The sequence below is a fragment of the Hylobates moloch genome, unplaced genomic scaffold (genome assembly GCF_009828535.3).
Source record: "Hylobates moloch isolate HMO894 unplaced genomic scaffold, HMol_V3 SCAFFOLD_15, whole genome shotgun sequence".
Taxonomy (NCBI): Eukaryota; Metazoa; Chordata; class Mammalia; order Primates; family Hylobatidae; genus Hylobates; species Hylobates moloch.
The window spans coordinates 82,318,110-82,346,109 of record NW_026652290.1 but is presented as its reverse complement, the minus strand read 5'-3'; the positions used below and the strand labels follow the sequence as shown (position 1 = coordinate 82,346,109).

Below are 28,000 nucleotides of genomic sequence, written 5' to 3'. Positions count from 1 at the left end.
TGTTAGAAACTCTGGGTGGGGTTGAGAGGTGGGGAGAAAAACAGAACTAGTTCTCACTTGGGTAAGAATTAGATCACTTTGCAGCACCCATGTGCTAATCTGCGGCATAGGCAGAGCTGATTGTGCTGTTTTTCAGTTTTCCTGTTACACATGTATGTACATGCTATGAATGACTCTCTTTCAAGTAGGAAAATCAAAGGTTTTTCAAAACTTGAAGTTTTGGAACCTAGTTATTCATTGTTCTGATTGGAGGAAAATGCCTTCTTTTTTAAAAAAAATAGGGCATCACTCTGTTGCCCAGGCTGGGGTTCAGTGGCACGATCTCAGCTCACTGCAGCCTCGACCTGGCTGGGCTCAAGTGATTTTCTCATCTCAGACTCCTGAGTAGCTGGGATTACAGGCAGTATGCCATCATGCCTGTTTTTTGTAGAGATGGGGTTTCACTGTGTTGCCCAGGCTGGTCTTGAAGCCCTGGGCACCAGCGTTCTGCCCACCGTGGCCTTCCAAAGTGTGATTATAGGTGTGAGCCACTGTGTCTGGCCAGAAAATGCTTTTTAAGTAAGCTAGACCTAAGTTACTTTTGCAAAAGTAACCTCGAGCCCAGGAGTTCAACGTTATGGTGATTGTGTGTTCTAATCTATCTTTTCTCCTTTCAAATTGTGCTTCAAATCACTTTCCCTTGAAATATATAAGAAACCCACAGTGGCCCTGCTGTTCCAAGCAAGCCTGGCCATCTATTCTTTGTCTTCTACAATCTCAACCAAGTTATCATATTAAGATAAATATGTAATTTTGTTTTGTTTTGCTTTTTCTGTGCAGCATGTTTATAATTTTGTCTTAAACATCATACTCTGCTCCATTGTTTTCTATCTTAGTACATGATTCCTTAACCCAACCTGAGAAGATTTTTTTTTCACTCTCTGATACATAATCTGTATGTTTTTCCCTGGTCAGGAATGGCTGTGCTGTATATCTTGCACAGGAGCTGAAGTGACTTTGATATTTTTATTATTTTAATTTTTATCTTTTGAGATAGGCTCTCACTCTGTTATCCAGGCTGGAAGGCAGTGGCACAGTCACAGCTCACTGCAGCCTCAACCTCCTGGGCTCAAGCATTCCTCCCACCCCAGCCTCCCAAGTAGTTGGGACTATAGGCATGCACAGCCAGGTCCGGCTAATTTTTTATTTTTGTAGGGACAGGGTCTCACTATGTTGCCCACACTGGTCTTAAAACTCCTGGGCTCAAGTGATCCTCCCACCTTGGCTTCTCAAAGTGCTGGGATTACAGGCATGAGCCACCATGTGTGGCCTGGCTAGACTTTCAAGGTTACAGTGAGCTATGACCATGCCACTGCACTCCAGCATGGGTGACAGAGCAAGAGCCTATCTCCAAAAAAAAAAAAAAAAGGTAAATAAAAAATAAAAATAAAAGAGACCTAATCCTACCACTTTGGGAGGCTATACTGGGAGGATCACTTGTGCCCAGTAGTTCAAGACCAGCTTGGGCAACATAGCGAGACCCCCGTCTCTACATAAAATAAAAAAACTAGCCAGGCATAGTGGCATATGCCTGTGGTCCTAGTTACTCAGGAGGCTGAGGCAGGAGGATTGCTTGAGCCCAGAAGGTCGAGGCTGCTGCTGCACTCTAGCCTGGGAATAGAGGGAGACTCTGTGCTCCCCTCCCCCCAAATAAGGGTACAAGTCAGCATTTTCTAAAGCAATAAATGATATCTTAAATAATTATTTAGTAATCTGTTTAAAATTTTGTTAAAAAATAAATAAGTATATTGTTAATTAAGTACATCATATATTTTAGTGTTTCTATTCTTACATAATGTAGCATGTTTGCATTTCTGGTTGATATTTTCTGTTCATTTTGTTTCTTTTCTTTAGTTTCACGCTATGGATACATTGTATAGACACAGCTATGATTTGAGCAGTGCCATTAGTGTGTTAGTACCACTCGGAGGACCTGTTTTATGCAGAGATGAAATGGAGGAATGGTCAGCCTCTGAAGCTAGCTTATTTGAAGAGGCACTGGAAAAGTATGGCAAAGACTTCAATGACATACGGCAAGATTTTGTAAGTAGAAAATTATGAGTAAAATAAAATGTTGAGATGGGAATATTCTGTTTTAGAAATCTGGTAAACCTTACAGTATTCATTTAGCAAGTTTGTGAGTTAATAATTTTTATCTGCTCAAAGTAAAATGAAGGCTAGTCTTGTAAAGGGAGAAACTGATAATTGTTTGGAGGAGTAGTTGTAGTAAGACCCACACTATCTGTCCGGGTACGGTGGCTCACGTCTGTAATCCCAGGACTTTGGGAGGCCGAGGTGGGTGGATCACGGTCAGGAGTTCGAGACCAGCCTGGTCAATATGGTGAAACCCCATCTCTACTGAAAATATTAAAAATTCGCTGGGCGTGGTGGTGCGTGCCTGGAGCCCGAGCTACTCAAGAGGCTGAGAAAGGAGAATCTCTTGAACCCGGAGGTGGAGGTTTCAGTGAGCCGAGATGGCACCACTACACTGCAGGCTGGGCAACAGAGCAAGACTTGGTCTCAAAAACAAAACAAAACAAAAAAAACCCCACACTATCAGGAAGTCCTGTGTTCTTGGTGTAAACCTTGGCAACATTAATTTATCCTATTTACCTCTCTCTGAGTTCCAAGTTAATATCTGGTCAGCTCTTCTCACCATTCGCATTAAACAATCTGATCTCTGCTTTTAGACTAGTTGCTCTGCTTTAAGCTTTCTGTATTTTTCTAGCTGTCTTACTGATTGTTGAGCCTGAATTTGATCTGGGCCCTTAATGAAATGACCTCTGCCAAGCACAGTAGGAGAATTTGTTTTATGGGCTTTTGATCTTTGATTCTTCTTAATGATATAGAGGAGTGGTCCCCAACCTTTTTGTCAACAAGGACCAGTTTTGTGGAAGACAGTTTTTCCATGGACTGGGGGGTGGAAGGAGGTTTCAGGATGATTCAGGTGCATTACGTTTATCGTGCACTTCATTTCTATTATGATTGCATTGTCATATATAATAATTATACAACTCACCATAATGGAGAATCAGTGAGACCTCTGAGCTTGTTTTTCTGCAACTAGACCGTCCCATCTGGGGGTGATGGGAGACAGTGACAGATCATCAGGCATTAGATTCTCATCAGAAATATGCTATCTAGATCCCTCGCATGCACAGTTCACAATAGGGTTCATGCTCCTGTGAGAATCTAATGCCGCTGCTGATCTGACGGGGCAGAGCTCGGGGGCACTGGGAGTAATGGGGAGTGGCTGTAAATACAGACAAAGCTTCGCTCGCTTGTCCACTTACCTCCTGCTGTGCAGCCCAGTTCCTAACCAGTCCGTGACCTGGGGGTTGGGGACCCCTGAGTATCCTATATATATTTTTTAATTATTCAATATTTTTTTTTCCTCAGCTTTACTGAGGTATAATTGACAAGTAGAAAATACATATTTTCAAGGTATACAATATGATGATTTGATATACATATACATTGTGAAATGATTACCACAATTAACACATTTATCACCTCACTTACCCCATGCGATGGGGTAAATACCAAGTCATCTTGTCTACTATAGTATGTACTTTGTTTTGTCTTTGTGTTTATGGACTTCCTGTCTTTAGTTAAACTTACAGTTCCTTTGAAATGATGAAATTTCCATTTGAGATTTTCATAAATAGCTTTCTATGAAGTCATCCTTTATTTTAAATTATGAAAATAGAATCTTTATAGACCATTACATATTTGATGTGAGCCAGTAGCCTGCCTTTTATGTTGCTGCATCTTTACTGAATTGTTTGACACAAAGTTATTACTTACCAATATGGGTTGATAAATTAAATCCCAGACATAGTAATTAAAACTGTTAGTGTCACTGATAAGTTGTTCTTCTGGCAAAACTTCACTCATACTTAAATTGTTACATGCCATGATTTAAATTTGTAGGATGCGCAGCTGAAAATTTAAAATGCATTGGTATTTAGCTTCAGATGGTCAGAATAACATAATACAACAATGTTATTAATATAACAGTTATTAAAATAATAGAGCTACAACTACATAGAAATTGCAAAGAATAAAACCTAACGAATCAAATCTACACTGTGAGGCTCAATGAAAATTCAAAAAAGATAAATAAAACCTGCAGATCTGATAAAGGAGTAGGAGTTGAGAAACACTAAAGTGAAAATACTTTTCCCTGCACCGAATGTAATACCTCATTCTATGTTCTAGTGGTATTTACTGAGTACCTGTAACATGCCAGGCTTGCAAAAAGGCACTAGGCATGCAACAAAAATTGAATGTGGTCCTTACTTCAAGGAATTAGTTCATAGTTAAAATCAAGAGATTGAAATATACACCCAAGTAAAATATAATTAATTACTTCTGTCAGTACATGAACAAGTGTATAGGGATATTAAAAAGGATTCATTGTGCCAAAGTGGGAGGGGCTTGATGGAGTTAAGTGGCATTTTAGCTGGGTCTCTAATAGGTAAAGAGAGAAAAGAGCAGATAGCAAGGTAAATACTGAGGTGTGAAACTTAACAGCACTCCTAGGCACTTAACACAGGACTAGAAGATAACTCTGTGAACTGTAGATTAGTGCAATATACTTGGACATAGAGGCTGGCATCGGTATCAGATAAAATTAACTATGAAAATGAGTATAACAGTAATAATACTGTTAGATGATTTTTTTGTTGCCTTTATGGTCTAACAAAATTACATATTTGTAGCATGGTATGTGTTAGTTTTTCTTTTGTTTTACCCTATCTTGTTTGAATAGAAAGCTTATTGAAACATTAAGTACTAGGGAAGATGAACAAATAGACATCAGATTGGGCCTCCAAGATTGTGACTTTGAAAGTCACACTTCAGAATGGGCCAGCTAAGGATACTGCCATCCCTGCTGTGATTAGAAACTAACTCCTGAAGTAGGAAGCTACCACTCTACCTGTGGCTCCAACGTGCTGTCTCTCCCTTGAACCCCACCAGTAGGGTGCCTTTAGTACCAAATCCATCTCTCTTGCCAGTGCATCTATGGTGCAACCTAAATTATACCCAGAATCTTAGATGCAAGAGAGTCTGGGAAATGTGGATTTTAACCCTGCTGACTGCCCCTTAGGTCGTGGTTGTTGAAGGGCTAATCTTGAAGAGCCAGTCCATATTAGATTTGTTGTATTTTGGAGACTGGAATTGGCTACTTGTGTTAAACCATTAAAATAAACAGGATAGAATGTCAGAGTGTTAACTGCTCAAAGGGTTTTGTGTTTTTTGTGGTAGTTGTTTTTTTTTTAAATTATCATCCCCTCTTTCCCTCCATACTTATAAAAGTAATGTATAAACCTGGTAGAAAATAAAATGCAAATAATGTTATTTCCTATAATGCCATCACAGGTACATGATGTTGTTGGGGCAATGTATTCCTTATGACATGAAGTTTTAAGAAGTGTCCTTTTAGAAACTGTCAGGTAGTATATGCAACAAAAAGTCCCCTGGGCCTCCTCTGCTTAAATACTAGACCTTTACCTAAGCACTGAGCAACTGTGTCATTAATGGTGAGTTTTTTAAAGTGGTTTCATCCCACTACCCAAAAGTGATCATTGATTATTTTCTGCTTCCAGTGGCTTAGTTTTCCCAAGTGAATGAATATATCATTGTGTGTTTGTACATTTAAGAACAAATTGTGTAGAAGGCACATATTTGGGTATAGATATTTTTATATTTAGTGGTTAGTGATAGCTTTATTCCAAAGCTTAATTTATTTCAAAATTTATACACAGTAAAATTCACTCCTTTACAGTTTTTTACAGTTAAAGTTCTGTGAGTTTTTATAAATGCATACTCCCATAACTATCACCACAGGCTGGGTGTGGTGGGTCACACCTGAAATCTCAGCACTTTGGGAGTCCGAGGCAGGAGGATCACTTGAGCCCAGGAGTTCAAGACCAGCCTGGGCAACATAGTAGACTCTGCCTCTTAAAAAAAAAAAAAAAAAAAAAAGAACAGTCTGGGCATGGTGGCTTATGCCTGGAATCCCAACACTTTGGGAGGCCGAGACGGGCAGATCACTTGAGGTCATGAGTTCGATACTAGCCTGGCCAACATGGTGAAACCCCGTCTCTACTAAAAATACAAAACAATTAGCTGGGCATGGTAGTGCAGGCCTGTAATGCCAGCTACTCGATAGACTGAGGCAGGAGAATCACTGGAACCCAGGAACTGAAGATTGCAGTGAGCTGAGATCACGCCACTGTGCTCCAGCCTGGGTGATGGAGCAAGACTTCATCTCAAAAAAAAAAAAAAAAAAAGGGCTGGGCATTGTGGCTCACACCTGTAATCCAAGCACTTAGGGAGGCTGAGGTGGGCAGATCACTTGAGGCCAGGAGTTTGAGACCAGGCTGGCCAATATGGCGAAACCCCATCTCTACAAAAAAAATACAAAAATTAGCTGGGCCTGGTGGCACATGCTTATAATCCCAGCTACTCAGGAGGCTGAGGCACAAGAATTGCTTGAACCCAGGAGGCAGAGGTTGCAGTGAGCTGAGATCGCGCCACTGCACTCCAGCTTGGGTGATAGAATGAGACTCTGTCTCCACAAACAAACAAAACTCATCATCACAATCAAGACACAATACAGTTCCATCACCTCTCCCATCAAGTCTCCCCTTTCATAGTCAACAATACCCTAACCCTAATCCTGGCAACCACTGATTTATGCTCCATCCCTATAGTTTTGCCTTTTCCTGAACACTGTGTAAGGAGAAGCATTTAGTAGTATGTAACTTTTTAATTTTGGTTTCTTTTACTCAACATAATGCATCTGGTATTCATCAGTGTTGCTGTATATATCAGTAGTTCATTTTCATTGCCTAGTAGTACTATTCCATTGTGTGAATGTACCACAATCAGTTTATTCATTCACCTGTTGAAGGGAATTTGAATTGTTTCTGATTTTTGATGATTATATATAAAGTTGCTGTAAACATTTTGCATGCTGGTTTTAGTGAACGTAAGTTTTTGTTTCTCTTGGGAAATACGAGCCATGGGGTTGCTGGGTCTTACCTGATAACGGTATGTTTAACTTTATAAGAAACTACCTTTGTTAGCTTTGTAACATATCAGTGTAGCCAGACTGAACCACGTTTTCCAGAATTCCCTTCCCGGTATGTTGCCCTTTAGGGTGGGCCATGAGAAATTCTAGTGCAGGATTTGGAGAGCAGAAATGAAGCACCAGCCATTTTTGTAGCTCATATGTGTTCTCATTTATCTGCTGGCCCAGTTTGTTGGCATGAGGCAATGTTGGGACTGCAGTTACTCTACTTTCCCTAGATCCCCCTTCTTCATCTTTGACTCCAGGGCAAGGTGTGTGTTTGTGTGTTTAGCACCATGAAGAAAGCCTTAGTTTCTGCAGAACATGCATACCATCAGGGTCAAAGGCAGTCGCTACTGACAAGGGTTTTTCCCATCCTTGTAGGCTCCAGCTCGTGCCGTCATATTTTGCTAGTTTGAATGCAAGTTGATACAGCCACTTGGGAAAACAGTTTGCTTATCAGTCAGGATTCAGTTAGAGAAACAGGACCACTAAAACAGGTGTGGCATGATCATAGCTCACTGCAGCCTCAAACTCCTGGGCCCAGGTGATCCTCCTGGCCTCAGCCTTGCACATAACTGGGACTACAGGCATGTTGTGCCACCATGTCTAGCTAACTTTCTTTTAATTATTATTTTTTGTATAGATGAGGTCTCACCATGCTGCCCAGGCTGGTCTCCAACTCCTGGGCTCAAATGATCCTCTTGCCTTGACCTCCCAAGTTGCTGGGATTATAGGCGTGAGCCACTGCACCTGACACATTATTGTCATTTTAAAAAAAAGCCATTATGATAGGTTTGTGGTAGCATTTCATTTCGGTTTTAATTTGCATTTTCCCTAAAGACTAATGATAAGCATCTTTTCATGTGTTTCATTGCCCATCATATGTCCTTGATGTGAAATGTTTTTCAAAATCTTCTGCTTATTTTTAAAGTGGGCTTTTTTTGTTTGTTGATTTTGAGAGTTTGTTATGTATTTTGCATTCAATTGTTTTTTGTTTTTTTTTTTTGTAACATTCTCTCCTAATCTGCAGCTTTTATATATCCACTTTGTACTCTGCAGCCTTGTGAATCTCTTGCAGTAGTTATAGTCGATTTTTTTGGTAGATTCTTTGGGACTTTCTACATGACAGTCATGTTGTCTGCACATAAAGGGCAGTTTTTGTTTTTATTTCCCATCTGTATGCCTTTAATTTTTATTTATTTATTTATTTTTGCCTTATTGCATTGGCTAGTATTTCCAATATAGTGTTCAAAAGAAGTGATAAGAGCAACATCCTTTCCTTGTTCCTGTTCTTAGGGGAAATTCCTTCATTTTTTTAACTATTACATGTGAGATCAGCGTAATTTGTTTTGTTTTTATATGTATCTTTTAATGATGAGCAAGTTTCTCTCTATTCTTATTTTTTGAGAATTTTTTTAAAAATCATGAATGATGTTGAATTTTGTAAGATGTGTTTTATGCATCAATTGTGATTATGGGATGTTTATCTCTTTGTCTTTTGATATGGTGAATAGTATTGATTAATTTATGATTGTTGAAAACAACCAGTGTACCTGGCTATCAATTCCACTTGGTCATAAGGTTTGTTTTAATACAGTGCTGAATTTGATTTCCCAATATTTTGTTAAGGATGTTTGCATCTGTGTTTTTGAAATTTATCTTTTTAAATTGACAAACTAAGACTTAATATACATTTATTGTGTGGAACATGTTGTTTTGAATCTGTGTTAATGATTAATACTGATCTTTTGATTTCCTTCTAATATTTTTGGTTTTATTTCAGGCTAATGATGGCTACTTAGAATGAGTTGGGAAGTATTCTTTTTTCTGTTTTCTGGAACTGCTTGTGTAGACTTATTCCTTAAATGTTTGGTTAAGTTCACTAGTGAAGTCATCTCTTTTTGGAAGGTTTTAAAACTATGAAGTCATTTTGTTTAATAGATACAGGTCCTTTATTGTTACCTCTTTCTTATTGAGTGAGTTTGGTAGTTTGTCTTCCAAATGATTTGTCCCTTTTAAGTTGTCTAGTTTACTATTATAAAGATGTTTATAATAGGAGTTTAGAATATTCTCATGTTATCCTTTTATGGTCTGTAGCATGGATCTGTATGTACATCTACTCTCTTGTTCCTGATACCGATAATTTGTGTCTTTTTTTTTTTTTTTTCTTTTTTCTTGATCAGTCTGGCTAGGAGTTTATCGGTGTTGTTGAACTTTGCAAAAAAAAAAACAACAAAACCCAGCTTTTGGTTTGACTGACTTTGCTCTATTTTCTGTTTCATTGATTTCTGCTTATGTCTTTATTACTTCTTTCCTTTACATTGCTTTGGATTTAATTGCTTTTTTTTTTTCCTAGTATCTTCTTATGATTGAAGCTTAGGGCTACAGATGTGGTAACACACCGTAGTCCCAGCTACTTGGGAGCTTGGGAAGCTGAAGTGAGAGGATCACTTGAGCCTGGGATTTTGAGGCTGCAGCATGCTATGACCATGCCTGTGAATAGCTACTGCACTCCAGCCTGGGCAGCATATCATTACACTATCTCAGTTAAACAAACAAACAAACAAACAAACAAAAAGATTGAAGCTTGCATAATTTGTTTGAAACCTTTCTTCCAATATAAGCACTTAATGGCAGTACAACGATGAATTCAGCTTTGCTTGAAAAACTCTGCTGTTACTTAAAACATACTTCATTTTTTATATAATTCACTTTTTCCCTTTTCTTTTTCAGTACTGTAAAACTGTCTCTCTATCTGATGTACCTAGTTTCTGATGAGAAGTTACTATGATGTGATGTTTCTTTTTCTTTGTCTTCAAAATTTTCTGTCTACTTTTGGTTTTTAGCATTTTTACTTCCACAATGTGACTGAGTGTGTTTTTCTTTGTAATTATTCTATTTGTAATTCTCTGAGCATCCTAGAGCTGTTTTTTTGTTTTCTGTTAATTTTGAGTAATTCTTAGCCATTTTCTTTTTAAACATTTTTTTCTTTTTTTAATTTTTATTTTTAGTTTTTGCGGGTTCATAGTAGGTGTATATAATTATGGGGTACATAAAATTTAAAAATTTTTTTTTTGGAGACGGAGTCTTTCTCTGTCGCCAGGCTGGAGTGCAGTGGCACAATCTCGGCTCACTGCAGCCTCCGCCTGCCGGGTTCAAGCGATTCTTCTGCCTCAGCCTCCCGAGTAGCTGAGACTACAGGCACATGCCACCGGCCCTAGCTAATTTTTGTATTTTTATTTTATTTATTTATTTATTGAGACAAAGTCTCACTCTGTTGCCCAAGCTAGAGTGCAGTGGCGCGATCTCTGCTCACTGCAACCTCCACCTCCCAGGTTCAAGGATTGTCCTGCCTCAACCTCCCAAGTAGCTGGGACTACAGGCACGCACCACCATGCCCAGCTAATTTTTTTATTTTTAGTAGAGATGGGGTTTCACTATGTTGGCCAGGCTGGTCTTGAACTCCTGGCCTCAAGCAATTCACCTGCCTCGGCCTCCCAAAGTGCTGAGATTACAGGCGCACGCCACCAGCCCCAGCTAATTTTTGTATTTTTAGTAGAGACAGGGTTTCACCATGTTGGCCAGGATGGGCTCGATCTCCTGACCTTGTGATCTGCCTGCCTTGGCCTCCTAAAGTGCTAGGATTATAGGCGTGAGCCACCACACCCCGGCCTATGAAATACTTTGATACAGGCATGCATATGTAATAATCACCTCTTGGAACATCTTACACACACACACACACACACACACACCCCAAAACCTAATAATTAGAAAACTACATTTTAACTTCATTCCCCTTTTTAACTTTTTGTTGATTCTATGTCTTATTGTACTATGTTTCGGAAAGTTGTAGTTATTTTTTTTTTTTTATTGGTTCATCATTTAGGCTTTCTGCTTAAGACAAGTGTAGTTTACATACCACAATTACAGTGTTATAATACTCGATGTGTTTTTCTGTGTACTTACTATTACCAGCAGGTTTTGTACCTTCAGATGATTTCCTCTTGCTCACCAACATCTATTATTTTCTGATTAAAGAACTCCCTTTAGCACTTCTTATTGGACAGGTCTAGTGTTGATGAAATCCTTCAGCTTTTGTTTGTCAGGAAGTCTTTATTTCTCCGTCACTTTTGAAGGATATTTTCACTGGATATACTATTCTTGGGTAAAGGTCTTTTCCTTCAGCACTTTAAATATGTTGTGCTACTCTCTCCTGGCCTGCAAGGTTTCCATTGAGAAGTCTGCTGCCAAACGTATTAGAGCTCCATTACAAGTTATTTGTTTTTGCTCTCTTGTTGCTTTTGAGGTTCTTTCTTTATCTTTGACCTTTGGGATTTTGGTTATAATCTTATTGAATATTGATGTTAATATTTTTCTCCAGGTTTGGGAAGTTCTCTGCTATTATCCCTTTGAATAATCTTCCTGCCCCTCTTTCTCTACCTCTTCTTTAAGGCCAATAACTCTTAGATTTGCTCTTTCAAGGCTGTTTTCTAGATCCTGTAGGCAGGCTTCATTGTTTTTATTCTTTGCTTTTTTCTGTCCTCTGACTGGGTATTTTCAAATAGCCTGTCTTCAGGCTCAATAATTCTTTCTTCTGTTTAATTAGTTCCACTATTAAGTGACTCTGATGGCATTTTTTCAGCATGTTAATTGCATTTTCAACTCTAGAATTTCTGCTTGATTCTTTTTATTACAATCTCTGTTAAATTTGTCTGACAGAATTCTGAATTCCTTCTCTCTGTTACCTTGAATTTCTTTGAGTTTCCTCAAAACAGCTATCTTGAATTCTTTTTTTGTTTGTTTGTTTTTTTTGTTTTTTGAGAGTCTTGTTCCGTCACTCAGGCTGGAGTGCAATGGCGTGATCTCGGCTCACTGCAACCTCCACCTCCTGGGGTTCAAGCAATTCTTGTGCCTCAGCCTCCCAACTAGCTGCAATTACAGACATGCATCACTATGCCTGGCTAATTTTTTAGTATTTTTAGTAGGTACAGGGTTTCACCATGTTGGCCAGACTGGTCTTGAACTCCTGACCTCAGATGATCCACCCACCTTGGCCTCCCAAAGTGCTGGAATTACAGGCATGAGCCACTGTGCCCAGCCAGCTATTTTGAATTCTCTGTCTGAAAGGTCACATGTCTCTGTTTATCCAGCTATTGGTCCCTCCTGACTTACTTACTTTGTTTGGTGAGGTCATGTTTTCCTGGATGTTCGTTAGTGTCTGGGCGTTGAAGAGTTAGGTATTTATTGTAGTCTTCACAGTCTGGGCTTGTTTGTGTCCGTCCTTCTTGAAAAGGCTTTCTAAAGGACTTGGACCTCAAGTCCAATATCACTGTGGTTTTTGCAGACTCAAAGTACTCCCTTGGTAGTCTCAGATTAGATCCAGAATTCTCTGGATTACCAGACAGACTCTTGTTCTTTTCCCTTTCTCTCAAAGAAACAGAGTGTCTCTCCCTCTCCCCCTCCCCCCCGCCCTCCCCCTTCTCTTCCCCCCTCCCTTGAGCTACCTGGAACTGGGGTGTGGTGATGCAAGCACTCTTGTGGCTACCACCACTGGGGCTGTGCTGGGTCGTGCCTGCCGTGACTGCTCACTTGCTACCACCTATGCTCACTCAAGGCCCTAGGGCTCCACAGTCAGCAGGTGGCAAAGTGAGACAGGTTTTTGTCCTTCCTTTCAGGGTAGTGAGTTCCTCCAGGCCCCGGTGAGTCCAGACATGCTGTCTGAGAACCAGGGATTGGAGTCAAAAACCTTAGAAATTTGCCTGATGTTCTGTTCTGCTGTGACTAAGCTGAGACTCAAACCACAATATAAAGTCCTTCCTGCTTTTCCTTCCCCTTTCCACAGGCAGAGGGGCCTCCCTGTGGACACCAACACCCAGCCACTATTGGGGGTGAAGCTAGTTCTGCCAGGCCACCTCCAGTGTACACTTAAAGCCCACAGGCTCTTCATTTCAGTCAGCTGGTGGGGAATGCTGCCTGGCCTGGGATCACCCTTCAGGGCACTGGGCTCCCCTCTGGCTCAAGGCAGGTCCAGAAATGCTGTTCAGGAGCTGAGGCCTGAACCTGGGGACCCCAAAAGCCTGCTTATTCCTCTACCCCACTGTGGCTGAGCAGTAACGAAGGTGCAAAACAACACCATCCCTTTACTTTTCCATCTTCTTAAACAGAAGAAGCCTTTCACCATAGCCACCTATAGCTGGGAATGTGCTTCGGAATGTGCTGGGTCACACCTGTAGTCAGCACATCTCAGAGCCCAAGGTCCATGGTGTACTACCCAGGCATTGCTGCTGGTTACTCGGGGCCCATGGGCTCTTTAGTCAGCAGCTGATGAATCTTGCAGGGACTGGGTCCTTTCTTTAAGGCAGCAGGTTCCGTTTTGTCCAGATGGTGTCTAGAAATGTGTATAGGAGCTAGGGCCTGGAATGGGGGCCTCACGACTCTGCCTGGTGCCCTATCCTGCTGTGGCTGAGCAGGTATCCAAGATGCAAGACAAAGTCCTCTTTAGTCTTCACTTTCCATCCCTTAAGCAGAAGGAAGGAGACATTTTTGCCCCTGAGCTGTACTGCCTAGGTTTGGGGGAGGGGTGGTGCAATCACTCCTTTAGCCACCCTGGGTGTCTCCCTAGGTCACATGCCACCTGAAGTCCTCTGGCTCTGAGTCCAGCCCAGCACTAGGAGTTGTTTAGGAGTTGAAATCCTTGTGTACTTAGACTGTCTTCCAAGTTTACCTGGATCCTCAGAGCACTTCAGCCCGTGGTCACGAGGCTTGTCGAGAAACTCAAGTTCCAACCAATGGGATAGGTGATTACTCTCTGGCTAGGTCCGATACAGATTCTCCCTCCCTGCGCAGGTACTGGCTGACCCCAGCATGGATTTATTCTCTGCTATCACAGGGCAGCACTAACTTCAATGTAAAGTCCCCTAGTCACTGTGATGTTCTTCTCCCATATGCACAGACTCTGGCACTGCAAGGCCTCTGCCAGGGGATGGGAGAGGGGTGGCATCAGCGATTCAAGACTAGACTGTCTCTCCTGTCCTCCTCAATGCTTCTTTCAAGGATTTGCAGAGACCAAATGACACACAGTCATAGCTGCCATCTTTGGAAGCTGAAATAACTCAGGCTAAAGCTGTTTAAATGCCATTTCTAAAATAATGCTGCAGCCCCACCTGTAGCTTGAGAACTTTGCCAAGTAAGTCATAAAATGTTATCAGGGCTGGTCATGGTGGCTCATCTGTGATTCTAGGACTTTGGGAGGCTGAAGCGGAAGGATTGCTTGAACCTAATTGTTGAAGACCAGCCTGGGCAACATAGGGAGACCCCAACTCTACAAAAAATAAAAAAAAAATTAGCCGGCCATGGTGTCACACCTATAGTCCCAGCTGAGGAGGCTGAGGCAGGAGGATCACTAGAGCCTGGGAGGTTGAGACTGCAGTGAGCTATGATCATACCTCTGCACTGCAGCCTGGGTGACCCTGTCTCTTCAATAAAAAGAGAAAGAAATGTTATCAGTTATGATGTTTATAATTTTTAGTAAAATTTATAAACGGAACGAGAAACGGAATGTGTTGTATTCACATTCCATACTGAATATGACTTGTTTGGGGTACCGTTTGCTAAGGATTAACTTTAAATTTCTCAAATATTCTAGAATGAATCTTCTTATGGATATTTCCTTGAAGTGGTTTATTTATTTATTTATTTATTTTTTATTATTATACTTTAGGTTTTAGGGTACATGTGCACAATGTGCAGGTTTGTTACATATGTATCCATGTGCCATGTTGTTTTGCTGCAGACTGGATTAAGAAGTGGTTTTTAAGGGCCAGTTGTGATGGCTCGCACCTGTAATCTCAGCACTTTGGGAGGCCGAGGCAGGCAGATCACCTGAGGTTAGGAGTTCGAGACCAGCCTGACCAACATGGTGAAACCTTGTCTCTACTAAAAATACAAAAAATTATCTGGGCATGGTGGCATGTGCTTCTCATCCCAGCTGCTTGGGAGGCTAGGCAGAAGAATTGCCTGAACCCAGGAAGTGGAGGTTGCTGTGAGCTGACATCATGCCACTTCACTTTAGCCTGGGCAACAAAGTGACAGTCTATCAAAAAAAAAAAAAAAAAAAAAAGTGGTTTTTAAGGAAAGCGCTTTCTATAGTAGCTTATTTTCATGTCGTTTTATTATATGTTAATATAGATGATATGTTGATTTTTTTTCAGCTTCCTTGGAAATCATTGACTAGCATCATTGAATATTATTACATGTGGAAAACTACTGACAGATATGTGCAACAGGTAATTTTTTCATATTGCTACCAATATGGTTGCGTTAAAGTGAACTTTCTGTTTATATTTTAATATTTTTTAGCGATGTACTAATTTTAAATTTGTTTACCTTACTTTTTCCAGACTACTTTAAACTACATGATTTCATATCTTTAGGATATTATTTAAGATTTTAATCTTAATATTTCATTGACTTCACATGAATTATGATAAATGTTTTGGAGAGATACCACTAGAGAGGCATTGTTTTCCTTGCATTTGACTGGTACTTCATCTCTTTGTAGTTCATGGCAATGATCAAAGATGTGATGCTAACACAGACCTCTTGAACAAGTTATTTTTATGAAGAATTGAGAATTTAGACCAATGTCATCAGCCATATAATTTGATATGTTTTTAAAGATCTTCTGAAACCTCTTTACATGACATTTGTGTGGCTATACCCCCGAAATCCTTGACCTTAAATGTAGTAGTCTTACTAGTATGGTGTTTTGGTACTGTACATAAGCTTTTTCTTAAATTTGATTTTTGAGTCCTTCTCAAATATCCTAAATTCAGGTAACTCTCAATTACTTATTTTTTGAATAATATTACCTCTGGGGAAAGGTACATTTTCCCGAAATGACATCAGTCAATACTTGTGTTATATTTGTATAGACACATATTAGAACTGATAAAGAGGCAAATATATTTAACACAGACATTATTTTTCCTATATATGTAGGTTATACAGTGGCAAGTATTAGATGCTATAAAAAACATTTTATGAATCACTTTTTAAAATATCATAGTGAGCTGGGTGTGGTGGTGTGCACCTATATTCCCAGCATTTTGGGAGGCTGAGGCAGGAGGATTGCTCAGCCCAGGAGTTCATGTCCAGCCTGGGCAACATAACAAGACCCTGTCTCTAAAAATAAATAAAAATTGAAAACAAAAAGTACCGTGGTGAATTGCTGAGGTCACAAATAGTGAACAGATACTCATGGCTTGTTGAAAAATTTCCAGTGTCAATATTAATATAATTCAAAAAGTGTTTATTATAAACAACTTAGGTATAGATCAAGACCATGTAGTCTGGAAACCTACGTTATTAAAAAAAAGTCTCTAAAGATGGAGATGATGGTATCAAGGATGGTTGAAAAGTAGATAATATTCTTTCCAAAAACTTCAACCCTGTTCTAAAAGTTTCAAGTTGTCCCCCTAAGTATTTCTGTTTTCTCCTCATTGGGAAAATAGAAGATAGCCTTATATTCTGGTTTGTCTTATTTTTGGACATCAACCATATGTTATTTTACTTCTCTATTTGCCTGCATTATCATGTTGGTCAGTGTCTGGATTTGATTATATAATCTCCTTCCCATTCGTTTCCCTACATATGGCTCCTAATTGGTTCCAGCAGAATATTATGTGAATTCAGCTGAGGTTTAAAGTTTAATGCATATCTCCCAACATTTGAGAATAAATGCTTACTTAGTTCTACTTAGAGTAGCCACAGTCACTCCTCTTGCCTGGATTTTGGAAACAAATAATCTCTGAATATTTTTCTAAAAGCAGAGAGAGAGAGAGAGAGAGTGTGTGTTTTCTTCTAGAAAGGCAAATAAGTAATAAAGTAGAAACTAAATTTGAAAAGTAAAAATGGTTACTTTTTAAAGGTCCTGTTTATTCACTCATAGAGGAATGGAAAACGAAGTTGCTCATTGCTTTATTTTTTTAAACCTATGCCTAAAATGGTATTAATACTTAAAGTTCTGTACCACAGAATCTAGTGACTTCTTAGACATTATTGCAGTTTAAGATGCATATGAAAGAAAAGCTTATCTTAAAATTGTAATTTTTGAATTACACTTTAATACTATTTTCTTGTGAAGTTTTAAGACAATGAACAGTAGTAATAATTAGGCATTGCATGTAAAATATTTTATTCATCTTTTGAATTAGAAACGTCTAAAAGCAGCAGAAGCTGAGAGTAAACTGAAACAAGTATATATCCCAACTTAGTAAGTAATTGAAATCTTTTAAAATATTTGTTATGGTCTTAATTTTATCATTGCAGAATATGTCATTTTGTTCAGTTTCAGCAAAATTTGAACTTTTGTGTATCTTTCTTCTTCTACAAAGCATGAGACTTACTATTATACCACTACAATAAAAAGGAGCCAGTAAGAGAAACCTCAGACCAGAGGAAGAAATGTACTATGTACTATATTTTATCAAATCAAAGCTGCAGGGAAAGTGTCAGAAAACCTATGAAATGCTGTATTATTTGAAGCAAATGTGTTTCAGAAAGCCAACAGCTTTTCAAACTATAGATTTTGTTTGGGTAATGCATACTGATCTTTGGAGGTTTGTTGTTTATTTGGTTGAGGATTTTATATTGTTTTTTGGTTCTAATGGCAATTAGAACCATATTTGGTAAATGTGTGACAAATAATGGAGAGGTTTTGATTATTTTGTTTGTCTAGTGTTCTATCATTATTATCCTTTGAATTCAGAAATCATTGTCATCTCAAAATGAATGCCAATTTTTTTTTTCCATTTGCTTTGTTTTAAATGAGGCTTAGCATGGTAGCTCACGCCTATAATCCCAGCACTTTGGGGGACCTCGTTTCTGCAAAAAATTTAAAAGAAATATGTTACTATATCCTTTTGTTGAGATTTTCAGAGTTTGCTTATTCATTTGTTCAGGAAGAATTGGTTTATTAAGCACCACGTGTATATTGTTCTATCCTAGATTCTTTTAGGATTAAAATGAAATTTATTGCACAGTTCTATGTGCTGCTGCAAGCCTTTTCTCCCTCTTCAACCTATTTATAGTTGTTTAATAACTAGCCTTTTGTTTCCAGAATTTTGATATTTTGTATAATACATGTTTGTTTGTTTTTTTTTTGAGACGGAGTCTTGCTCTGTCACCCAGGCTGGAGTGCAGTGGCGCAATCTCGGCTCACTGCAAGCTCCGCCTCCCGGGTTCACGCCATTCTCTTGCCTCAGCCTCTCCGAGTAGCTGGGACTACAGGCGCCCGCCACCACGCCCGGCTAATTTTTTTTGTATTTTTTTTAGTAGAGACGGGGTTTCACCATGGTCTCGATCTCCTGACCTCGTGATCCGCCTGCCTCGGCCTCCCAAAGTGCTGGGATTACAAGCGTGAGCCACCGCGCCCGGCCAATACATGTTTTTATATACATATAGGAGGCCTCATAGACAATGAGTTGTGAACTTTCATATTGATCTTTTACCACAAGACAGATAACTCTGGTTTAATTTTAAGAACATGTAATTTTTAGAGTCTGTAATTTTTATTAAGAACTGTAATAGCCCATCTGCAAAGTGGTTTCTAATTCCTTCTAAATTATATGTTTTGTGTGATGAATTTATAAAAGAGCCACTCCTCAAATAAAATACTGTTGCAACTCATGTGTCTTAGATTTTCAAAAGCAAGCATACCAACTTTCTTACACTTCAAAGTACTGCCACCATGAAATAATACATTTAACTAGTTTTGACCAAGTAACCCAGATAATTGTTTCCATTTGGCTTTACGTTGACTTTGGAGTCAATGTAATCTAAGTCAGGGATCAACAAACTATAGTCGCAAGCCAATCTGACCTACTGCTTGTTTTGTGAATAAAATTTTGCTTGATTTTTGTTTTTGTTTTGTGAGATGGGGTCTTGCTCTGTCACCTTGGTTTAAGTGCAGTGGTGCAATCATGGCTCACTGCAGCCTCAACCTCCCAGGCTCAAGTGATCCTCCCACCTCAGCCTCCCAAGTAGCTGGGACTATAGGCGCGCACCACCACACCCGACTAATTTATTTTTTATAGAGACAGTGTCTCCCTATGTTACAACCCAGGAGTTCTCATGAACTGTGGAAGTTGATTTTAAACAATGAAGAGTCATGGTCAGATTAGCACTTTAAGATCACCTGCTATATTTTGGGAAATGGTTTGAGAAAGAGGACTAAGAGTAGATGCAGGGGACCAGTTATGAAGTTCTTGGAGAGGAAAGATAACACTAGCTTGACCTAGCGTAGTAGTCTGGAAATGGTGTGATATTTGGAAGTGACTGACTTTTATGGCAGGCGGGGGTGTCAAGTGTGAATCCTAGGTTTCTGGCACAGTGAAGTGGGTTGTCATGCTATTTGTTAAGCTCAGCAACTGTGGCAGAGAATCAGGTTAGGTCATTTTGAGTTTATCAGAAAAGAGTTGTTCAATATGCTGTCACCAAATACTAGATGTATTGGTCTTAAACTCAGTGTGGGAAGGTCTGGACTAGAGATACATATTTGAGCTTCATCAGCATACAATAATTATATTTGAAGCCATAGATAAGATTTCTGAGGGAGAGCAATAAGAAAAGGGCCTTGACTTAGCCTTGAATAAATCCAGTATTTATAGATCAGATAGAATATGATAGCTAAAAAAGGATAGCTAGGTGAGTATGGTATCACAGAAGCTAAGAGAGGAGTATGTTTCAGGGAGGGGGAGAGAGATTTAACAGTGTTGGATGCTGGTGGGAAATAGCCAAGGAATTTAATAACATGGAGATCATTGGTGATCTTATTGGCATGGTGAGCACTGCTGCATATGAACCAAGGAGGTATAAGCAGATGAGAGAGGGAGTGTACAATGTTCTCTAGAGGGCAGGAGGGCTGGAATCTGGAGCACAGATGAGGGGAGTGTGGGAAGGTTTGAGCATTAGATAAAAGGAAGGGCAATTTCATATAATGTATCTTTTAAAACATTAAAAATGTTTGCTTACAGTCACAGATTGTCACAATGACATCAATCATTTGTACCCTGGGAATTAATCTATAGGTACCTGGTTTGGCGGAACATATTTTATGTGATTCACATGTCTATGTGCAGTCTTGGCACACTTGTTTCCCTTTTGTGATTATTATCATTAAGACAAGTGATGTATTCAATCAAATAACGTTCTAGATTCAGTTGAGCGATGAACTTTGCTCTCATTCTTTTTTAAGGCAGCTCAACTGTACATTTGTATTAGCTCTTTTTCAACACACATATTTAGCCCTGGGTTAAATATCAGAAATTTTCATATTTCTGGTAGACCTCTGGCCAGTCATTTGACCCCAAGGGGAAACAGTTCTATCTATATGTAGTAGATTTTTTAAAAAAGGAATATTGTATATTATTGAAAATGCTAGTCATTCTAAATCACCACTTTTCACTTAGTATAGTTTCAGCTGAAAACTGTAAGAAGAGAAACACCTTCTATCTGATTTAAAATATGTTTTAGGGCCAGGTGCAGTGGCTCATGCTTATAATCCCAGCACCTCGAGAGGCTGAGGCAGGAAGACTGCTTGAAGCCACGAGTTTGAGATCAGTCTGCACAAAATAGACCTTGCCTCTACAAAAAAATTTAAAAATTATCCAGACATGGAGGCAAATGCCTGTAGGCCCAGTTACTTGGGAGGCTGAGGTAGGAGGATTGCTTGAGCCTGGGGGTTTGATGCTGCAGTGAGTTGTGATCATGCCACCGCACTCTAGTCTGGGCAACAGAGTGAGACCCTGTCTCTAAAAAAATTAAGTAGATAATAAATAATACATTTTTATAACTATTTTATAACCAGGCATGGTGGTGTGTGACTGTAGTCCCAGCTACTTGGGAGGCTGAGGTGGGAGGATCACCTGAGCCTGAGAGGTTGAGGCTGCAATGAGCCATGGTCATGCCACTGCACTCCAGCCTGGGTGACCCTGCTCTCAAAAAAAAAAAAAAAAAAAAAAAAAAATTGAAGGCCAGGCATGGTGGCTCACACCTGTTGAGAAGTTGAGGTGGAATGATCCTTGAGCTCAGGAATTCAAGACCAGCCTGGGTAACATAGAGTCCCTGTATCTACCAAAAAAAAAAGAGCCAGGCATGGTGGCACACACCTGCAGTCCCAGCTACTTGGGAGGCTAAGGTGGGAGTATCACCTGAGCCCAGGAGGTCAAGACTGCAGTGAGTGGTGATCACACCACTACATACCAGCCTGGGTGACAGAGTGAGACCCTCTCTCAAAAAAAAGAAAAATGTCTTTTAGAAACCAATTTGTTGGCCGGGCACAGTGACTTATGCCTGTAATCCCAGCACTTTGGGAGGCCGAGGTGGGTGGATCACCTGAGGTCAGGAATTTGAGACAAGCCTGGCCAACATGCTGAAACCCTGTCTCTACTAAAAATACAAAAATTAGCTGGGTATGGTGGCAGGAGCCTGTAATCCCAGCTACTTGGGAGGCTGAGGCAGGAGAATCGCTTGAACCTGCTGGGGGTGGAGGTTGCAGTGAGCGGAGATTGCACCACTGCACTCCAGCCTGGGCGAAAGAGTGAAACTCCATCTCAAAAAAAATAAATAGGCTGGGCATGGTGGCTCACGCTTGTAATCCCAGCACTTTGGGAGGCTGAGGCGGGCAGATCACCTGAGGCCAGGAGTTTGAGACCAGCCTGGCCAACATGATGAAACCCCATCTCTACTAAAAATGTAAAAATTAGGCGGGCGTGGTGGCAGGCACCTGTAATCCCAGCTCCTCAGGAGGCTGAGGCAGGAGAATCGCTTGAACCTGGGAGGTGGAGGTTGCAGTGAGCCAAGATCGTGCCATTGCACTCCAGCCTCGGTGACAAGAGCGAGACTTTGTCTCAAAAAAAAAAATAAATAAATAAAAATAAAAACCAATTTGTCTTTAACATACATTGCTGACACAGGTTAGAAGTGTAAATAATAGTCCTATTTTATAGAATAGAGATCTCAGTGCACACAGTGGTTAAATGATTTCTTCTGGTAGCAGTGGTGGGAGTGTCACCTGATAGTTGTAATAACAATACCAAAAGGAAATCTTAAGTAGGGTCTTTGCTGTCAGGGCAGACCAGCTTTACAAACCAGGCTTTAACAGGTGAATGGAATTGTGGAAAAAAAAGTGGAAGACCTTGAGTCAACTCTGACTTCAGCTGTCTTGATAGTTGTGAGGTCTCATTGCATCAGTAGATATGGGAAGACAGCATATAATCTGCATTTAGCCATTCAGCATTCATTTCCGATAAATAATTTACTGATTTATTTTGCTTATTTTCTGTTTAGCAAATAAACACAAAAAGTATTGAGAATGAAACCTCCTTGAGGTCAGAGACTTTTATTTATTAGGCACTGAACAAATATATGTTAAATGAATTATGAATTTATTGAGAACATACTGTGTGTACCTGTGCAGTGTTCTGGGGCACAGTTTATAAGCAGTGGGGGAGTTAGCCTACTGTACATGGGGAAAAGTTAGCCTTGTTTGCCTGGGAAATACCAAGGTAATCTGGGCTACATGTTTTTAAAGAATTAATGGCTCTGTTGACTTGGTCTTTGTGAAATTTGCATATAGACTTCTGGTAGATGTCTCTTCCCCTCCCTGCTCCCCAAAAGAAAGGGTCTCCCTCTGTTGCCCAGGCTGGAGTGGAGTACAGTGGCATGATCATGGCTCACTGCAGCCTCTAACTCCTGGGCTCAAGTGATTGATCCTCCCACCCTAGCCTTCTGAGTAGCTGGGACTACAGGCACATGCCCCTATGCCTGGGTAATTTTTATTTTTGTTTTCGTAGAGACAGAGTCTCGCTGTGTTGCCCAGGCTGGTCTCTGAACTCCTGGCTTCAAGTCATCCTCCTGCCTCTCTTTTTCTCCTCTTAGAAAATACTGTCTTAAAAAGGAAAACCTCCAAATACCTTTATTGGTTTTTAAAATTTCAAATGCTATGTAATATTCCTGATAAAATTTCAGATGTAATCGGAGTGGTCATCATGAGTGGCCAGAAGCTCCTGAAGTCCTAAGTGACCTAGAGATAGGCCCTGTTGACCCCACAGCATCTGCTAAGCATGTGACTTTTGTGCAGTTCCCTGGAGAGCTGGAGTGCGGTAGCCAGCAGCCCCCACACCAGCAGCAGGAACTGAAGAGTGGCTTTCTTGAAACACAACCATGTTGCCTTTCACTTAATTCGTTTGATCCAAATAATTATTTTCTCGGGAGAATTTATAAACGGTAACTTGTCTCTTTCAAAAGTGTCAGAGGGGCCGGGCGGGGTGGCTCACGCCTGTAATCCCAGCACTTTGGGAGGCTGAGGCAGGCGGATCACAAGGTCAGGAGATCAAGACCATCCTGGCTAACGTGGTGAAACCCCGTCTCTACTAAAAATGCAAAAAATTAGCCGGGTGTGGTGGTGGGAGCCTGTAATCCCAGCTACTAGGGAGGCTGAGACAGGAAAATTGCTTGAACCCGGGAGACGGAGGTTGCAGTGAGCCGAGATCGCGCCACTGCACTTCAGCTTGGGCAACAGAGCGAGACTCTGTCTCAAAAAAAAAAAAAAAAATGTGTCAGAGGATGTTCTAAGGAAATTGTATTCAGCAGAAAAAGAGATGGGACAGTATTTACTTCATGAATGTCAGGCATAAGTGATTCCTTTTTTCATAGACTTGTTTTGTAAAGATGAGTAGTGTAAGTTCATTTAACACCTTGCTTTTACCAGTTTATTTCTTCTTCACCACACATTTTAAAATGTTTGTTTATGTTTATTAAATAGTGAAGGTAAATCAGTAATGATGTAGAGCTTTTTGCCTTATTGTACAAATCATTTTATCACCTTATTTTAATTTCATTGAAAGCAGCAAACCAAATCCCAACCAAATATCCACTAGTAACGGGAAGCCTGGTGCAGTGAACGGAGCTGTGGGGACCACATTCCAGCCTCAGAATCCTCTTTTAGGGAGAGCCTGTGAGAGCTGCTATGGTAAGTTTTCTCTGGCAGGTCAGTTAAGCATCGGGAACTGTTCTGGCTCATGGGGTGTGAGCGTCTGGGAAGTGCCTGAGGTCAGTACAGTGCACCTTGGAAGGCAGAAGCATGTCTCCTCTAAATGAGTAGATGCCCCCCCTTACCTTCTGCCTGGAACAGAGGGACTGTTTATTGAATCCTTATTACGTACCAGACACTCAAGTTAGGCATTGGATTTCCTTTGATGTACTCTTGTGGTTTGTTGATTATTGCATAGCAGTGTTTGCTGAGTTGTGTTTAGAGTCGTATTAGCTTTGCAGAAACTGTGGTCCCACGATGCATACCAAATTCCCCTTTGGAGTTTCTCAGTCTACTTTGACAGATTAAAGCTCCAAGTAATTCTGTAGGAAAGGCCTCTGTGTGAATAAGCTGCTGTATATAATCCTCAGACCATGTTCCCTCAGTGCACCAGTTTGGGAAATGCTATTCTATGATACTTGCTTTTGGCCTCAGGATCCCACTGTATTTATCTCTGGTGGCAGTATTTTATTTGCCCAGGGTGTTAAATGGGGTTGGTGAAGTGAACCGTTAGGTAGTTGATAGACTTTGTGTGTTTATTTTAAATCTCAAGCAAGGATACAATATCTTAATGGGGCATTGGTGATATTATCATCTATGTTTCCTTCCAGTTAAGGTAGCCTGGGATGGGAGAGGGAAGGAAATGAATGTTTATTGAAAACCTACTTGGTGCCCCATTTTGGGTTCTTAGTAGCTCTTTGAGAGTACATGTAGCCTACTGCCTCCAGGAAGGATATAGGAATGAGGGACAGCTGTGAGTACGATTACGTCGATTGATCCCAAGGAAGGTGTGAGCCAAGTTGCTGAATTTGTAGAAATGGTACATGGGGATGTGTTTAACCAATTTTTTGCAGCATGGGAGCACAAAGGGAAACAATTTGTGGAAAATTAAGGTTCTTTAGGTCAGGCTTTTACATGGATAGCATCATAAATACCCATCATCATAAATGCCCATCATAAATTCCCATCATCAAGAATTGGGAATTCTTGAATTTTGAAGTTCATGTATATTTAAATGAAAATGAAAAGAATCCTGCAGACAAATGGTAGTGGCTTAACCTGTCTTAATTTTAACTTTCAGGCAGGGTGCTGTGGCTCATGCAAGTAATCCCAGCACTTTGGGAGGCCGAGGCGGGTGGATCACCTGAGGTCAGGAGTTCGAGACCAGCCTGGCCAACATGGTGAAACCCCGTCTCTACTAAAAATACAAAAAATCAGCCAGGCATGGTGGCGTGTGCCTGTAATCCCAGCTACTCGGGAGGCTGAGGCAGGAGAATAGCTTGAACCCAGGAGGCAGAGGTTGCAGTGAGCCAAGATTGCCCCATTGCACTCCAACCTGGGTGACAGAGCGAAACTTCGTCTCCCCGCCCCCCCCCCCAAAAAAAAAAAATTTAACTTGCAAACCCCTTTCACACTCACGTATATCCCCTTAAATGATTATTCTGTTATTTTTATGTGTGCATGATGAATAAGCTATTTTCATTTTATAATATTTACTTTAGACTCATGTATTACTAATCTCCATGATAAAATGTATCTTAATATAAGATTTATCCTTATAGAGAGATAGAACTTGATGTTTTCTATTTATTAAATGATACCTACTTTCCAATTGAATTTGAGTTATTTAAGGAGAAAGGCATTTATTGACAATTATTAAAATGATGTGCGTGATTAGTTTACGTAAAATGTATGTTTTAAGTGAAATTTTATATTTAGAATTCAAAATAGATTCATAGTTTAATGTTTAAGATTTTTAAAATTTATGTCTTAAAAAATGACTTATTAGTTCTAAATTATAGGAGGAAAGGCTTTTAGGCTTTCATTTGTATAAAATATTTATTTGTATAAATGAAAGCCTAAAATAGCCCTAAAATATTTACACAAATAAAAGCCTGAAATAATAATCCTCCAAAAATAATACATGATGGGTGTACAGTGTTATTCCCGATAAATATGAATATAATGGTCTCTGTATTTTCTCTTTTTCACATTGGTTTGTGAAGTGTTAGTTGATATCTTGATGTGCTGTTTGAACATTTGAAGGGAACTTACAGGTCAGAGAAATCATATTTTAAGGCAAACTTACAGAATTACAATTTTTTATGCACCCAATTAACTTAATGTCTCAACCTCAATGTTTTCTCTTAAACTTCAGATCTATCACGCATGTATTTTAAATGTCACATGTCAATAATTTAAACTACAAAACAAAAACTCTAACACAAGCTTACAGTGTTCAGCTAGCTGTTAAATCATCTGAGTTTTAGGCCTCAAGCATGCTGTGATGTCAGCTGCCCATGCTCGCTTCATATGGATTTAGACTCTTGAAAGGAATTCTGTCTATAAATGGAGATTTTAAAATAAGGATTTTACCTATTGATTAAAATAAAGGAGTGCAAAACAGATACCTGTTTGTTTCTTCTCTCCTCCCTTCCTCCCTCCCTCTCCCCCTCCCCAGCTCCCTCCTCCTCCCTGCTTCCCTCTTTCACCCAGGCTGGAATGCAGTGGTGCAATCACAGTGGCCTCAACCTCCCAGGCTCAAGCAATCGTGCTGCCTCAGCCTCTGTAGTGGCTGGGACTACAGGGGTTCACCACCAAACCTGGCTGACAGATACCTGTTTTTATTAGATTCCTGACTTTATCAGTGAGACCTCCCTGAGTACCTTAAATAATCCTTGGAGTGGTGTCTGAACCCTGGGTTTGGAAACCTGGATTTAGATTTTTTTTTTTTTCTTTTGAGATGGAGCCTCACTCTGTCACCCAGGCTGGAGTGCAGTCGTGTGATCTCAGCTCACTGTAACCTCTGCCTCCCACGTTCAAGCAATTCTACTGCCTCAGCCTACCGAGTAGCTAGGACTACAGGTGCGTGCCACCACGCCCGGCTAATTTTTTTTTTTGTATTTTCAGTAGAGACGGGATTTCACCCTGTTAGCCAGGATGGTCTTGATCTCCCGACCTCATGATCCGCCTGCCTCAACCTCCCAAAGTGCTGGGATTACAGGCATGAGCCACCATGTCCGGCCCCAGATTTTTAAAATACTACTACTAATATCTTTTTGAGAACCTATTTCCAGAAACATACACAATAGAGTATTTTTAATCAACAAAACAAAAACTCCCTCAGCAGCACAATGCATAATACAGGATGCTTCACTGAATAGCTTTCACAGGGCCATAAGCACTTTATATAATAATGGAAATAAGTTGGTTTAATGAATTCTGAGTATTAAAAAAGCACACAAATATACTATTATGTTTGACTTATAAGCTGGGAACAATAACATTGTAAACTAAGCATGACAAGTATTTTTAAAATATTTGATTATTTTGTGTTGATGTTACAAATTAAATAGCATTTTTCGTTTCTTCTTATTTTTCTTCTGCTTTAGCTACACAGTCTCACCAGTGGTATTCTTGGGGCCCACCTAATATGCAGTGTAGATTATGTGCAATTTGTTGGCTTTATTGGAAAAAATATGGAGGCTTGAAAATGCCCACCCAGTCAGAAGAAGAGAAGTTATCTCCTAGCCCAACTACAGAGGTACAGTACTCTTTTTAGTGTTGAAAAATGGCATGTTTTTAAATGGCTTGATTATTCCTTGGAAACAGAAGTACAGTATAGGATAATTAAAAAATGAAGAAAGCTACCTTTATAGCTAAACATAGCACTACAATATTCAGGGTAGGTGTGGAGAGAAGCAGAGAGAAATTAAATTTTATCAGGTATTCAGAATAATGGTCTCAGACAAAAAAACAATCAGTGTGGGAGATGTACATAA

At 40.0% G+C, this 28,000-nt stretch overlaps 1 protein-coding gene across 8 annotated transcripts in view; it reads left to right on the top strand.

The window, feature by feature from the left end:
- Nucleotides 1–28,000, top strand: part of MTA3 (metastasis associated 1 family member 3) — a 176,568-nt gene that overhangs the window by 99,928 nt on the left and 48,640 nt on the right. For 6 of the 8 annotated variants that reach the window (XR_009209970.1, XM_032178783.2, XM_032178777.3 and 3 more), the window contains exons 9-13: nt 1,894–2,082; nt 15,337–15,411; nt 17,341–17,399; nt 24,034–24,158; nt 27,611–27,762. Coding sequence is in view for 7 of the 8 variants with exons in the window: in XM_032178783.2 (XP_032034674.1) it covers nt 1,894–2,082; nt 15,337–15,411; nt 17,341–17,399; nt 24,034–24,158; nt 27,611–27,762 (600 nt within the window). In the remaining variant the exon portion in view is untranslated. The remainder of the gene's footprint in view (nt 1–1,893; nt 2,083–15,336; nt 15,412–17,340; nt 17,400–24,033; nt 24,159–27,610; nt 27,763–28,000) is intronic. The other 2 variants (XM_032178785.2, XM_058428535.1) reach the window with 1 other exon arrangement.